At 53.2% G+C, this 14,601-nt stretch overlaps 1 protein-coding gene across 4 annotated transcripts in view; it reads right to left on the bottom strand.

The window, feature by feature from the left end:
* The window catches only part of Pde2a (phosphodiesterase 2A, cGMP-stimulated), a 91,139-nt gene extending 85,037 nt beyond the window's left edge, over nt 1-6,102 (bottom strand). For 3 of the 4 annotated variants that reach the window (NR_152192.1, NM_001143848.2, NM_001008548.4), the window contains exon 1: nt 5,798-6,102. Coding sequence is in view for 2 of the 4 variants with exons in the window: in NM_001143848.2 (NP_001137320.1) it covers nt 5,798-5,868 (71 nt within the window). In the remaining 2 variants the exon portion in view is untranslated. The remainder of the gene's footprint in view (nt 1-5,797) is intronic. The other variant, XM_006507525.4, reaches the window with a different exon arrangement.
* Between the last annotated feature and the right edge of the window lie 8,499 nt (nt 6,103-14,601).

Raw genomic sequence — 14,601 nt, 5'->3', positions numbered from 1 at the left:
TCTGTCCATGTCAATCAGTGCTCCCGAGGCTTCAATGCCATAACCCCATGGTGACATCACTTCAAGCCCTCGGGATGGGAGTTCTGGCAGATCACAGCCGCACATCCAAACTCTCAGGTTGACATCGGGTCTTTAGGCCTAGCTCCCCACTCCTCTCGGCCTTACATCCCACAGAATGCAGCTCTTGCTTTCATCGTCCCAGGCAGCCCTTGTTCCTCAACTGAGAAGCCTCATCCCCAACTTGAACCGTCTATATCTTTCCTGTTTTTCAAGGCTAGTGCTTCACCATCTGGACCAATAATTCATGAGAATATCAGGAGCTTTGGGTGCCTGAGGGCCCTGTGCTCCAAGCCTGCCCCGCCCCCACTCATCCCAGTGGGCAAGTCAGTCCCTTCTTGAATCCTCTGCTCCTTCATCCAGAAAACAGCAGCCTCTTGGGTTTGTGGAGGGGATTAAAGAAGATCATAGCTGTGGAAATCGGGCTCAGGCAGCTGTAAACTTCCCTGTGCGTGTGCAAGAGTTCTCATTATGACTTAATCCTTTGATCCCTGCTCCTAACGCCACACTGAAGCACACAGCAAGCAGACAGGGAGCAGAGAAAGGGTCAAGGCTGCTTCATCTATGAGCTCCCCAGATCCCAACCCCTACCCTACTAGGGCCTGCCAACTACCAGCCTCAGCGGCAGGGTGTAGATTTGGCTGGAAAGAGGTTAGACCAAGTGTACTTAGTGCAAACTCACACCAAACTACAATTCCCAGAATGACTCAAGCTGCTGTGGGTGTGGCCACGAGTTTAACCCCTTCCTCGGTGAGCTCTTTCTTCCAATGTACCTTCTGGGGGTTGGCCTCAGACCAGGCAGGTGCAGCCTAGAAAGGTGGTCTTATGTCCATCAGACACCTCCTTCTGCCCACAGAGCATCTGTGCCTCTCACCACACCCACCGCCTCCTGTCTTTCCCACACACTGACGCTCTCTGGGCTCCTAGCCGTGGTCTAAAAGTGTAGGTGAGTGTGGGTGTTCTACAGTGACAGCAGCTAGCCTCTATATGAGCACTCACCGAATTCCTAGCGCTACGATCTGTGCTTCCAGATTCTTCACAACTATCCTGTGAGGACAGAAGGCTTATTGCCACTGCACACTTTTTGTTCAGAGGGAAGTGGAGCAACTTTCCAGGACCACGTGGCTCTGGGAAGAACCCATGTCTATTTGCCACCTTACCCCACACACACCCACCACCCCCACCACCTTGTCTTCAAAGCTTCTTCTGAACCAGGAAGAGCACCCCAGAAATCCCAAGGTTCATTCACCTCAGCATCACTAGTGGGAAGTCCTCCCAGATGTCGGACACCTACTCTTTCTGTTGTACCAAGCTCCAGCTGCCTCAAAAAGGGCAGTGAGTCTATCACTTCAGGGACATCAAGAAGTGGGTCACATCGCTAGGGAACTGGCCTTTCCCAGGGAGCGGGCAGCTAAACAATGAGAGATAAACGTGTGAAAAGATCCCCGTTACTAAATATATCGACATCCCAAGAGGATGGAGGTACTGACAGGGAGCTGGTGGTCCCCACCCTGGAAGCCATAGTCTGCGGGTCAGACAAGCCAGGGCACTTGAGCAGGAGATGGATGAGGCCATCTTGGCTGCCTGGGCCTGGGGCGGAGGGAGCGGGAGGCCAGCACTGAAGCAGGAGATCTTGTCTCAGCGCCTAACCTGCCAAGCTCAACGGGCTGATTTGAATATTGTTTTGCATTCATTTGCATGATACTTTCTGGAAGGGCTCCCACTCTACAAATACTGCCTTGCCCTCATTTCCAGGGTCTCTGCTTATTTCACTGAGCCATTCTCGTCCTTTGGCAGGCCCTGAGTAGGGGCACTAGAAGCAACCAAAATTGTTGCACATTTAAAAGACTTTACATTTCCGAGCTATCAGAGACACCTTCTTGGCTGGAAGTGCTACCTGTTGTCTAACCTTGATTCCTTGCTCCCTTTTCAGTGCTTCCCTCCCAGCACACACTTCAAACCTAGGCCACTCTGAGCTCTGCTAGTCCTGGCATAAGCAAAGCTATGCTATCCCTGCCTGGCCTTTGCGCATTGTGTGCTCTCAATTTGGCTAGCAGTGACTCTTCCTTCGAAGGCTGCGCCAGTGGCCCAGGCACAAGAGAGGAACGTGGTTCCTTCCTCCATCGCTGTCACTGGCTCCATCCATGTCCTTTTAGGAACGCAGTACTCAGCTGGGCAGCAGCACCAGGAAAGGCTGCTGAATGAATGAATGACCCTCCATCACTGAATCCCGTCTCCCTATTCCTGGCTGCTGTGGGTTACCTGCAGGAGGATCAAGGATGAATAAAGACTTGCCTCCAACTCTTTCTCATCCTGAGACACTTTCTCCTCCACCAGCCCAGTCACCCAGCCAGCAGATTCCACAGCTCTTCTATGGTGGTGGAAAGTTCTTCTTATAATCTATCCTCGTTTCTCCTTCAGGCCATGCTTGCTTCTGTACCATGGTTTCTAAAGAAGAGTCAGCCCCCTGTCTTGCCCCTACTCAGCTCACTATGTACCTTTACTAAAAGCTGTTCATTTCCCTCACTCGGCCTGGGATGCTGTCCTGCCTGAGATGCTGCCCCACCTAGATCATTTATACCCCTGAGTGCAACAGCTTAGGATAAGGACAATGACCTGGCATAGAGAAAGGACATAAAGCCAAACCAATTACTTGGGGTTGCTTTAAAAGAACGAGCTACCCAAGCAGAAAGGAGTGAGTGCCTTTGTAGTGTGCAAGTCAGGAGCTGGACAGGGCAGCCAGCACACCATAGAGGAAAGGAGCAACTGCCACGGGATGGCTCTGACATCCAAGATTTGGAGAAGAAACCTTGTAGAGTAGGGTGGGAAGATGAAGCAGCCATGGAGGGACTCCTTGGCTGTGTGAGTAAATACAGGGGATGTCACAGGGATGCATTTGAGCTACATTTATCAACCCTGACCGATGAGGGACGAAAACTGCAGGGTGGGTTATGAGGTTAGAGAGAAGAGACAGTCTACGAGGGCTTCCTAGCAGAGGCAATCTATCCAAAAATCTTTACCCATCTCCACTTCCTGAGAAAGGGCCACACTCCTGGGGGTGACATTGGGGACCCTATAAATGCTGGGCCCTTTGCCTCTGTCTCTTTCCATGCCCTTTCTGGCTCCTGGCCTGGGTCCGTTCTGTGCCTTGGCTACACTGAAATGTCCATATCTTCCTATCTTTACATGTTGTTCTGCTGCTCCTTGCCTGTGAGCATCTTTGGGGCCCAGCCAAACATTCCTTCTTCAGAGTCTTTTCCATACAGCCCTGTGACACTGTATGGTATCAGTTTCCATCCCTGTCTCTTTCATACTGAGCATGCTTTGAGTGTGAAGACTGTGTTAGTGCCTCTAATGACCATGTCATGGGTACCAGGCAGGCTCTAGGGAGGCCCTGTTGATGAACAAATGAATGAAGTAATGAATGAGTAAGTGAAGGAGCCAGGCAGAGGGGTTATATTTTAAAGGCCCTGGCAGCAGAAGGCAGAAAAATGCAGTGCTGGCAGCAGTGTAGCTGAGAGTGAGACTCCAGTCCATTAAGACGGGGAGGGGTACTGATGGGAGTACATTCCCCCCGCCCGCCATCACCATTTGGCTAGATCCCAGACAAGCCATCAGCAGTCTCTGGGGACAAGAGCTGGAGTGGGAAGCAGGAAAAGTGGCAGGAGCTGCGTGGTGGGTGGGATTGGAGCCGCAGGGAACATGGGCAATCAATGTCCAGTGAGCTGACCGGACCCAGAGCAGCCCAGGAGCCCAAAGGAGAAGATGACCAGGCTGCTGAGGACCAGGCTGAGGATAAGGCCCAGCTCTAGTTAGTCTGGCAGTCAGGGGAGGTAGCAAAAGGTAATTCTGCCACTGTGCACCTCAGCTAGGAGATCTCTCTCTCTCTCTCTCTCTCTCTCTCTCTCTCTCTCTCTCTCCCACCACCCCCCCCCCACCTGAAGATACACTGCAGAAAGTTCTATTCTATCTGCCCCCTTGGCTGACTTGTCTGGTTTGGCCCCAGACCTCCTTGTTCCTTGAACTGGCCTGGCCCCTGCTCTCCTTTTCTGGGCCCAGTTCCCTGAACAACCTAGCGAGTGTCACTGAAGCAGGTCTCTAACACAAACATAGTCCCATCCTTCCTCTGCCCAAATATTCATATCCCTCCCTTGAAGAAAACTCTTCAAGGTTCCCTTGGGACCTCTGTACAAAGCCCAGGGGATCTGGAGTTGGAAGTTCTGCAAGCTGTGGCTCCTGCCCAGGCTGCAGCTACTTACTTCTCCACAGCATGTCTCCACAGCTTCCTCCCTGTTCTTCTGCCCAATCCCACCTCTCGGCTTTGGCTTAAACCATTCCCAGGATGCACCACCTGTTAGCTTGTGCTGCTCTTTATTGCTTCGTTATTCTCAAGCTATTTTGTGTCTGTGCAGTTTAGGGGGCCCCAGAGGACAGGGCCATTATTGCCAATTTCTTTTCTGCATCTCTCCACAGGGTATAGAATGAATTGTCCTGGGCTCACAGAGGTGGTCACACATTCAGCCACCTCCTCCCTCCCTGGGCAGGCCAAAGTGTCCCAACTGTGTATTCAACCATGAAAGAAAAGAAACACCCACACACAAGTGGGCACCAATAGGCACACACATGCACACCAATTACACAAAGACCAAGATGTACACATATTCTCACACCAGCCCCGTGATCACACACCCACACCAGAACACTTTAGGTGAACACACAGATCCACCTACACACACATAAAGAGCAGTTACTCAAGCACTAATAACACACAACGGTGAATGCACACCCAAGCAAGCAAACAACATGCATACTGAGTCGCTGTGACAGAGCACACACGTTAGCATGCAGGGCAATATGCAAATGACCTGACATGCATACCTCCTCCTGCTGAGGCAGCCCGCTCTCACTCAGACACAGGAAATACCCTACCACAGCCACACAACCCTACACAGCCTGCTTCACATCCAACCCAGGGACCCCAGAACCCTCAAGACCTCCACACCCAGGATGCCCCTTATATTCCACAGGTGTGTGCATGCGTGTGCGTGTGCACGCGTGCTCACACACACACACACATACACACACCAGCACCACTCCACCATCATCACCTGCTTGCCACCTTGGAACTTCTCACAGTGGCTCCTTCATACACTCATGCAGCTCCTGAACAAAGCGGGAGCGTCGAGGCTCTCACTACACTATCCTGGGACGGAGGCTTTGAGGTGAAAGTTGCATAAAGTAATGTCCCAAACCCTTAATTCCTGATTCTATGGAATGTATTGCCCTGATACTCTCTTGTTCTAGGATCACTCTTACTTATATGTATCCTTATTCTCTCCTATACACACACCCTAGACTCCTCTACACTCAGTCCTGGCAAAGATTGTCCTTCTCCATGGTGCTGAAGCACCACTCAGCCACCAGAGCTCCTAGAAACTCCTTGGCCAAACTCCTCACCCCACCCTAAGGATAGTTCAGGCTTCTCACCACCCATCCCCCAGCCAGGAGCCCTTCTTCAGGACCCCAGCTTCATCACCTCCTGGAAGGATGCCAGGCATCACTCCTCTATACAGAGACCCCTAACTAGGTTGCCGTCCTGCAGCCGTCCCCAGCAGGATTGAACCTCCCATGTGGCTGAGCTCCATGTCAACCCCAATTCCGAGAGGGACTCCCCAGACCCTGTCTGTGGTATCGTTCGCTGCTGCTTATCCAGCCCCCAAATCCCCTTGCTAGTACTCACGGCTCAGCCGGTCGCGCTGCCGGGTACTGCTGGCTCCTGCAGAGGATGGAGTGGCCGCATGCCTGCCCCATCACTCCTCATCATCTGCCTCCCCAGCCAGACTAAGGTGGCACCTCGCCCCGTCCCCCCTGTCCCCACTGCCCAGAGTTCTGACTGGGGCACTCCCAGCAGGCATAGGAACCAAGAGCAATGGCTGGTTCTTGACTCTGCCTGTACTCAACACACGATCCAGCTCTGCTGCCTGGGCTGCTCCGCCTGCCTCTCCGGCTGCTACTGCCTCTGCTGCTAGGCTGGCTCTGGGAGGAGGCTAGAGCAAGTCTGATAATGCAGAAGGGGGAGGGAGCGTGGAGGAGGAACAGAGAGAGGCCCAGACAGAGAGAGAGAGGAGGGAGGAGGGAAAAGACACACAGAGGGAGAGACTGAGAGATACACAGACACAGAGAGAAACATCTGAAGGGAGAGATAGCTGCATCTCAGAGAGATAAAGATGGAAACACAGAGACCAGAAAGGATGCAGAAACACAGCGTTCTCATAAGAACCAAGATGGGGTTGGGGACCCCAGGGACAGGAGGACACAACCCAGACTTTCGGAGGCCCCACCACAACATCCCTCAGGGTGGGAACACACACACCATTATCCTCAGAATCTGGGACGGCAAAGCCTCTTGCAGAACTAGCTGTCATCCCTTCTAGGCACTCTGGCTGTCTTTGTGTCGCGTCCTAGGGCAACCAGTGTGAGCTGCCTGTCACATAGCAGACTCAGCCTTGTCACAGAGTCTACCTTTGGTGACTGCTTCCCAGGGCCACTGTGGGAGCTGATGCCTGAACTACTAGGAGTTGTGAGTACCCAGGTGCTCCTCCCCCACCTTCAGTGGCCACAGGTTCTAGGCATGGGGGGGATCTGCATCCATAGCCTGTCCTCATGGAGGACTCTTCAGGTCAAAGCTTTAACCTAACAGAATGGGAGCACTGAGCAAAGGAACAGGTAGGCAGTTGTCTCAGTAGACAATTAATGTGCGTGGGAGAGAAAGTGCCACACCATGAAACAGGCGTGGTGGTGGGTGGGAGACTGTTAGGGTAAGGAAATGGAGCTCTGACTCTACCACTGATTTATTCATACGTTTGCAGACACCTGCCACTGGTCAGCCCCATCAGCTATGACTCAAACTGTTTCTTGCCCCTCTGCCCACCCTGACCCAAGCAGGAAGTTGCCAATGTTTCCAGTGGAGGGTCTTAGTTGTGTCTTTAAAGGCAGAAGGGAGAGCTAATCCAAGGAGATGCTATGGTGAGTCTCACGGGTGACCTCATCTCTTCAAATCATGGAGAGTGTGCCACCCCCCGCGCGCGCGCACACACACACACACACACACACACACACACACACACACACACACACGGCTCCAGGCAGAGAAGCCCCTGAGACTTAATGGAAACCTGACACAAGCTGAAGGACAGGAATGCGCCAGCTTGTGCACGCAGCCTATCCAAGCAGAGTATTCTAGACGCAGGAGGCCCATAGCCTCAGACGTGCCAGCCTTTGCTTCCCCTCTGGAACCCCAAAGATGGACCTGAAAATCACAGAAAGCTCTGGGGGAAATGCATCTCACTCAGAGGGAACAAGGATCAGGATGGTTCTAAGACAACTGAGCCAGTTCAGGAACTGGTGTCTTACTTAGCCTGGCACCTCCCTGCTCCAGGATTGTGAGCTGAGGTGCTCCCCAAGGTCTGGACCATGGCTGTCTCTCACAGCTCTCCCTCGGACTCAGAATCTGCTCACAGACCTGAGGGGCTGGTCAGTGGACCTGGGCCAGAAGAGTTCAAATGAGGGTGCCTCCTGGGTGTGGGTGCTCGAAGCCTTGACTGGCCCCCTTTCTGTTCTCCCACCTGGAAACGGTAGTGGTGGCTTCCTGCTCAGAAATCTCCTGGGAACAAGGTATTGTGCTCTGCTCCTTATCCAAATGCCAGCCCACACCTTACAGTTCCCCCGTAGCAGGATCATCAGGAACAAGGTCAAAGTCCAGAACAATGAAGATGAAGTGGGCTCCAGGGCTCAGATGGGATTTAAATTCCAGCTCTGCCACACGCCTAAGGGAGCCATTTCACCTCTTTGAACTCCAATTTCATTTCCTCACATGAAAGACAAGGTCACAGATTCAAAATATAAAGAACTGTAAAATTTGGGGGAATAACTCTAATTTCTCAGTAAACAGTTGACTTCCTCATGGACGAAGACGTTGAATGGATGGAACCCAAGATGTTCTAAGTCCCACGTGCCGGGACAGGGGCTTCCCCAGGACAGTATCTGGATGGGGAGGTGCGGAAAGGGGCGAGGGATTGAGTCCAAGATTCTCCTCATCACCCTCTGCCCCTCAATCGCTTAGATCTTCCGCCTGGCTGCAGACTCCGCCCACCCAAGACCCCGCCCAAGGACGCTCTCCAGGGTACCGAGCCAAGTCTGCCGCGTCCTAAGGCCCTTGCTGAGAGTCAGCAGTCATCGATTTGTTTTTGTTTTTGTGTTTGTGTGTGTGTGTTTGTGTGTGTGTGTGTGTGTGTGTTTTCTAACTGGGTCGCGGTAGAAGTAAGTGGGAGTAGGAAGAATGTTTATGGAAATGAGGGAGGCTGCCAAAAGTGATGAAAAATGAAAAGAGTGTCTTTCTGGGACCGGCCTCCACCCTGCCACTCCTTGCCTCCGGAGGACTGCAGGATGCCGGGTTCCAGCTATCTTCTCTGCCCAAGACCACGACTTTTTCAGCGCCAGCCTGTGCCTCCTCCTGCGCTGCTGTTTCCCTCCTACCTTCCAGACGGCCCCTCCTCTGTCTCCCTCCAGGGGCGCATCCCATCTTTGCCTCCACAATGCGGATGCTTCTAACAAAATTCCCCATTCTCTTTGTCCCACTGGGCAGCGATCCTTCTCCCAACACACACCAACTCATCCAGCCCTCTTCTGGGGTGCCAAAGGCCAGTATAGTATGTCTCTGAGCATCTCCTCCAGGAATATCCCATTGACCCGAAAGCCAAATAGTGAAGAACCAACTTGACTGATGATTGTGTGTGATGTACCAGCAAAATTTCCAACTCCTAGACTGAACTTTACAGCTTGACCTTTCTCCTCCCCTCTGCTCCCCGCATCCCCCATCCCCAGAAGTCACTGGATTCTTACATCCATACTTATTCACAGGTCCCCGACTCCTCCCCTTTATTTTGGCCTCTCCCCAGCCCCCCAGTTCCAGTTCAACCTCTGTATTCCACATCCATGCTGCACCTAGTGGTAGCTTCCTGACATATGCGGTCACACTGTGCTCCCTCAAAACCCTCCTTCACCCCTAACTCCTTCAACCCTGGATCAGGGTCCTCAATCTGGCCCCGAATGATCTCTCTTTATCCTCTTCTGCTACAGGTGTGTGTGTGGGGGGGGGGTGGAATCTCTATCAATTTCCAGTCCCCTCTGTTTCTTCTTTTGTACAATGTTTATCCTCCAGGATACTGACAAGTTTCCTTTCTTTCTTTCTTTCTTTCTTTCTTTCTTTCTTTCTTTCTTTCTTTCTTTTTTCTTTCTTCCTTTCTTTCTCCTCCTCTTCCTCCTCCTTCTCCTTCTTCTCCTCCTCCTCTTCTTCTCTCCTCCTCCTCCTCCTCTTCTTCTTCCTCTTCTTCTTCTTCTCCTCCTCCTCCTCCTCCTTCTCCTCCTCTCCTCCTCCTCCTCCTCCTCCCCTCCTCCTCCTCCTCCTCCTCCTCCTCCTCCTCCTCCTCTCCTCCTCCTCCTCCTCTCCTCCTCCTCCTTCTCCTCCTCCTCCTCCTCCTCCTCCTCTCCTCCTCCTCCTCCTCCTCCTCCCCCTCCTCCTTCTCCTCCTTTTTAAATGACTATCCCAAATCCTGGCCTGCCCTTCCTGTGCCATCTCAGCACACACCCAACCCAGCACCCTTGGGATTCTGGGCCTGGAGCTAATATGCTTTTGGCTTTTCCTCCACACCTTGCGTTTGCCCTACCCCCTCCTCCTGGTCTGGGTTCTTCTCATTTCATCTGCTGAACCCTCCTTTCATGGAGGATAGGCCTTGACTCCCAGCCCAGCCCAAGGGTGCAAGGGAAGAATGCTGATGGAGAAGTCCAGAGAGAGACCAAAGATGGAAAGGAATAGTGCTAATCAGAGCCAAGTTTGGTCCAGGATCATGTTGCAGTGAGTCTAGTAAGGAGTTGGGGCAGGCTGCTGTCCCCTACTCCCTGGGGCAGGCTGATGCTGCAATAAACTGTGCCATCCACTGGGGATGGGGAGTAACTGCCAGGCCATGGACTTCACAAGGGACTGGGACACTCTGCCTGGGGGCAGGGATATAGAGTGGGGGTCTAGCCTGGGTCTTGTTAACAAGCACCCATGGGACAGAGGAAAGATGAATTGGTAGCTCAGAGAGTCATCTCACAGTGCCCGTCCCCCTGTGGCCAGGAAGCTTCCTCCTGTAGGTCTGATGCCCAGAATGATGCCACTGTGAAAGGATGGCATGTACCCTTGGTGCCAGGGACAGGTCTCTGAGCAGGGACCTCATCACACCACCAGGGGCAAAGCCTTTGCTTTGACAAGGACATGGAAAGCCACCACGGTCTCTAGAACAGCTTTAGGGTGGGGCAACTTCTTCATCATTTCAGGAAGATGGCTCTGTCAGTCCAGATGAGGAGACGTGGCTCAGCTTCCTCTGAGGGGCAGGGCTGGTGACCTTAGGAGTGGGTAGTAATCTCCAGTTACCAGTGGGGGGATGAAGCACTGGGACAGATATCAAGTCAGAGGAAAGCCGAAGGCTACTACTGTGTCCTTCAACCCAGAATCCAGTGGCCCTGCTTCCTACCCAGTGCAAGGGGTACAGCTAAGCAGATGTGGCTCAGAGGAAGACTGAGGCAGATGAGGGAGGCCAACCTGGAGTACAGCTGGATCCTTGGGTGCCTCTACTAGACGCTGATATCAGGGAGTATAAGAGGTCAGGGCCAGAAGGTCCGACTCCTCATTACACTGGTGGGCAAACAGGCCAGGGGCATATCCAGGACCAAAGGATATAAAGAGTAGATAGAGCTGGACCACAGATCAGAGACTCCTGGTCATTGTGTCCCAAGTTATTTTCTCCTCTTCATACTCTCTGCCTCTCCTCTGGTAAGGACGGAGGCTCAGCAAAGGAGGCTGTGGATAGAGCTTTAGCACTTGGACCCCCTCCCCACAACAAGAATGCAGCATTTTACTAGGGTGGGTCAGAGCAGAGGCGATCCCTGAGTTCCTCTTCTAAGAAAGGTTTTGCTGTCCTCATCTCCCTCCAACCTGGCACACCAGGACCCCCCTTTCCCGGAGTCCCCCAGCCTCCCACTCAGTCCTGCTTTACCTCTTCTGTGCAACTCCCCACACCTGAGGAGGGAGGGAGGGGGCGTGACTCAGTGGGATAAAGGCAGCTGTTATATTTGAGTGATTACATAAGCCAGGAGGAAGGCAGCTGCAACGTGACTGCACAGAGGCCAGGAGACAAGTCAAGTCTGGGTTGCAAGGCGGGGGTCTCCTCCTGGACTCTGCACACTCTAATCTAGGGCAGAGACAAGTCTTTACAGGACCAGAAAGCAACCATTGTGCACAGGTTGCAAAGTCCTCCCTATGTCTAGGCACTTAAGGAAGGGTCTACCCCACCCCACCCCACCCCACCCCCCAAAACTAGCTCTCAGGTTTCTAGACAACCTAAGGCCAGATTCTGATGAAGCTGTAGAACCTGCCAGGGACTCCTCTTCAGCAAGGAAGACACAAATGAGAAAAGGGTACCTGCCAGGACGGGTTGTCCCAAGCCTATCTGTCCTTGGTAGGCCACTCTCTGGCCACCCTGGGTCTCCCAAGGGTGAAGTGAGAGAACACACGAAGCCTTGGCACAGCAGGTATTCCATATCCTCACTGGCAAGGCAAAGGGCTAGTTGGGGGTTTCACAGGGAGTCCAAACTCACATTGAGCTGACTTCTCTGCCCTGAGTAAACTGACATGGGTGGCCAACTATGAAGTCTGTGGGGCCCTAGGCAAGCCCCTGAGCTCTGTTGGTGTTTGCAGTATCTTTCCTGCAGTGTCCAGGGAGCATCAGAGCCTTCGTTCGAGTCCTGCAGCCCACAGTGCAGTGAGTCAAGGAGGGGTAGGACTAGAACAGGTTGCAGGCAGATGCGGTGACCAGCACTGGGCACCAGCACAAGGCCCACAGCCATCAGGCCCATGGGGTTCCTCCTACGCACCCCCCCAAACCCCGGAGGAGGAAGGCTGTGCCCACCCAGACTGTGTTGCCATGACGCTCACTGGTCTCCATGGTTCCAGGCACACAGCCCTCCCCTCATCAAGAGGAGGGCTGAAGGTGACAGGAGCTGAGGAGATGTGGGTTCCTGGCACCCCCTCCTAGTCTATCTCTCTGCCTGGATCCTTGGGGTTCCTCGACTTGAACCTCCGGGAGACAAAGCAGAGAAGAATGACAGTTTCCACTTCAGAGTCAAAAGAGTGACAAAGAGGGGACTTATGCATAGAAGACAGTCAAGATTGCAGGGGAGTGGCAGAGGGGGGAGGGAGGGCGGAATGGCAAGAGGGAGGGCACACTCAAGTCACCAGGCAGAGTGCCTCCCAGCTGATAAGGAGTGGGAGGTACAGTCCTCAGGCCCAGCTCTTTGGTCTGTGGGTGGGGGTGGGCGGACAGAACAGAGGAGGAGGAGGTGGGGGAGGGGCAGCAGCAGGAGGGAGAACAATTTTCCTAGAGAGCTCTTTGTGTGTGGATGTCCCTCCTCCACGTGCTCTGTGTGTGTGTGTGTGTGTGTGTGTGTGTGATGCACTTGAGTTATGGCAGTGCAAGCTGAGGTGTGCAGGCACGTGTGTGCAGAGCATGAGTGTGTGCCTGTGGCCTGTGTCACTGTGTCTCCAGGGTGATAAATACAGCAGTAGGAGCTGTAACCAGGGCAGAGGAAGTGTGGAAATTTCCACAGGCTGAAAGTAGCATAGAGGAGGGCACATGCCAGGGCCAGTGAGCTCTTCAAGGAGCCATCCCCCTGGTTGGTTAGCTGGGTACAAATCCTCCCCATGTTTTCATAGAACATGGACACTGGGAACAAGAATCCAAAGGCATTCCCTGACAGGAGAGGCAGGGAGATTCTGACCAGCTCTGTGTGGGTGTGGGTGCGCACGTGCATGCATGTGTGTCAGTGAGACAGAAACAGTCACACAGTCTGAGAGTAGGATCTGGGTCATTCAGGTCACTAAGTACTTAAGTAGTAGAAAAGATGCTGTTTTCTGGTAGGGACAAGATCCTAAAGGGCCCATTAGACAGGGATGTAGTCGTGTCTCCTAGGTAGCCAGTAGAGCTAAGACCTGACAGCTAGGGTGTGGAGGGGAGGCCTTAGGGTGTCTGGTGCTGAGGGTGTGAGGCCCTGGGGTTGCATGGGTGTTAAGATCCAGCTACAACAGGTCCTTACTTCAGGCCATCTACATTTGTCTGTCTCTCTTCAGCATCCCCTACCCTCCAGGCTTCAGGACATGAGCCCTTCATGAATCCCTCTGAGCAGCATCCTCTCTCCTCAAGGGTTTCCTCCTCCCCCACACCACTTACTCATCTGCCCCACGTGTGCGGCAAAAGCTCTGCACACAGCAGGTATTCAACAAGTGCTTGGTGAGTGAGGGCTGAACACAGGAAGTAGTCACTAAGTGCTGGCTGAACCTCTCAAGCTCTTCTCCTGTATGTCACAAAGATGTCACTGCGGATATATCTAGGAAGACTAGCAAGGGGCACGGCTGGCACTTCACACTTACCTGCGCCTGCTCATTCAGTGTTCCCAGGAGGCTATCGGGATGCAGCTTAGCTCCAAAGGACAGAGAGCACACAGACGATCAGAGATCTAAGTAACTGTCAAAGCCACGTGGACTATAAAGGATATCTGCCTACCCATCTATGCTTTCCAAAACAGAACTGTGGGCAGGCAGCAATAAGAGCCAGGGGGTAGGAAAGAGGTTCCATGCCCCCTCCAGCCCCAGGGTTAGTACGGAGGTAGCAGGGTCCAGCTTTACCCCCACCTGTCTCACTACAGCCTGTGTACCCAGAGCTCCCTGGAGCCAAGGGTTCCTGGGTCCTCACTGCTGGATATCATGCAGAGTGGGAGGGTTGAAATGAAGGAGCCAGAAGAGAGAAAGGCAGATACCCCAGCCCTCTTCTGCCCCATATCCTACCCTGCCCACTTTTCCCCAACACTCCACCAGCAATGCTCGGTGCCCAGGCTGTGCCCTACTACAGCCTTTTCTCTCAGAGTTCCCTCCCTATTCTCCTCCCCAACATCCAATCCCACCCCCAACCACACTCCTCCAGGAAGTCCTTCCTCCTTCAGGCTCCCACCCCTAACTCTGGGCTCCTCCCATCCCAAGCAACCTAAAGTACCAAGTGCATCCCTCCCTTCTGGCACTGGCTCCAGTATTAGGAATCCTTGAGACAACAGAACCTTCTGCTCTGCCCCCCCCCCCCAACACTGTAGTCACAGGTATTTTTCACGAAGGTTGAGTCTCAATCCTGCAGGGATGTGACCTCACGCCAAGGGAAAGCACTCTACAGTGTCACATAGTGCTGGCTACGGGGAGCGCTCACAAAAGGGGAGAACAGGCTAAGAGCAGGAGGAAAGCTGAGGAGACTCTAATGTCAGGCAGGGAAAGCTGAGAGCAGAGGCTCAGGCTTAGGTTTGCATTCTGTAGGCATTGGGCGAAGGGCTCCTCTCATGTCCTAGAGCCCAGGAGATCAAAGCAAAGCACCTCTACTGTGCTGTCTTACAACACATCACTAGTTG

The sequence above is a fragment of the Mus musculus genome, chromosome 7, assembly GCF_000001635.26.
Source record: "Mus musculus strain C57BL/6J chromosome 7, GRCm38.p6 C57BL/6J".
In the NCBI taxonomy this organism is placed as follows: Eukaryota; Metazoa; Chordata; class Mammalia; order Rodentia; family Muridae; genus Mus; species Mus musculus.
This window is presented reverse-complemented; position numbering and strand designations above follow the sequence as displayed.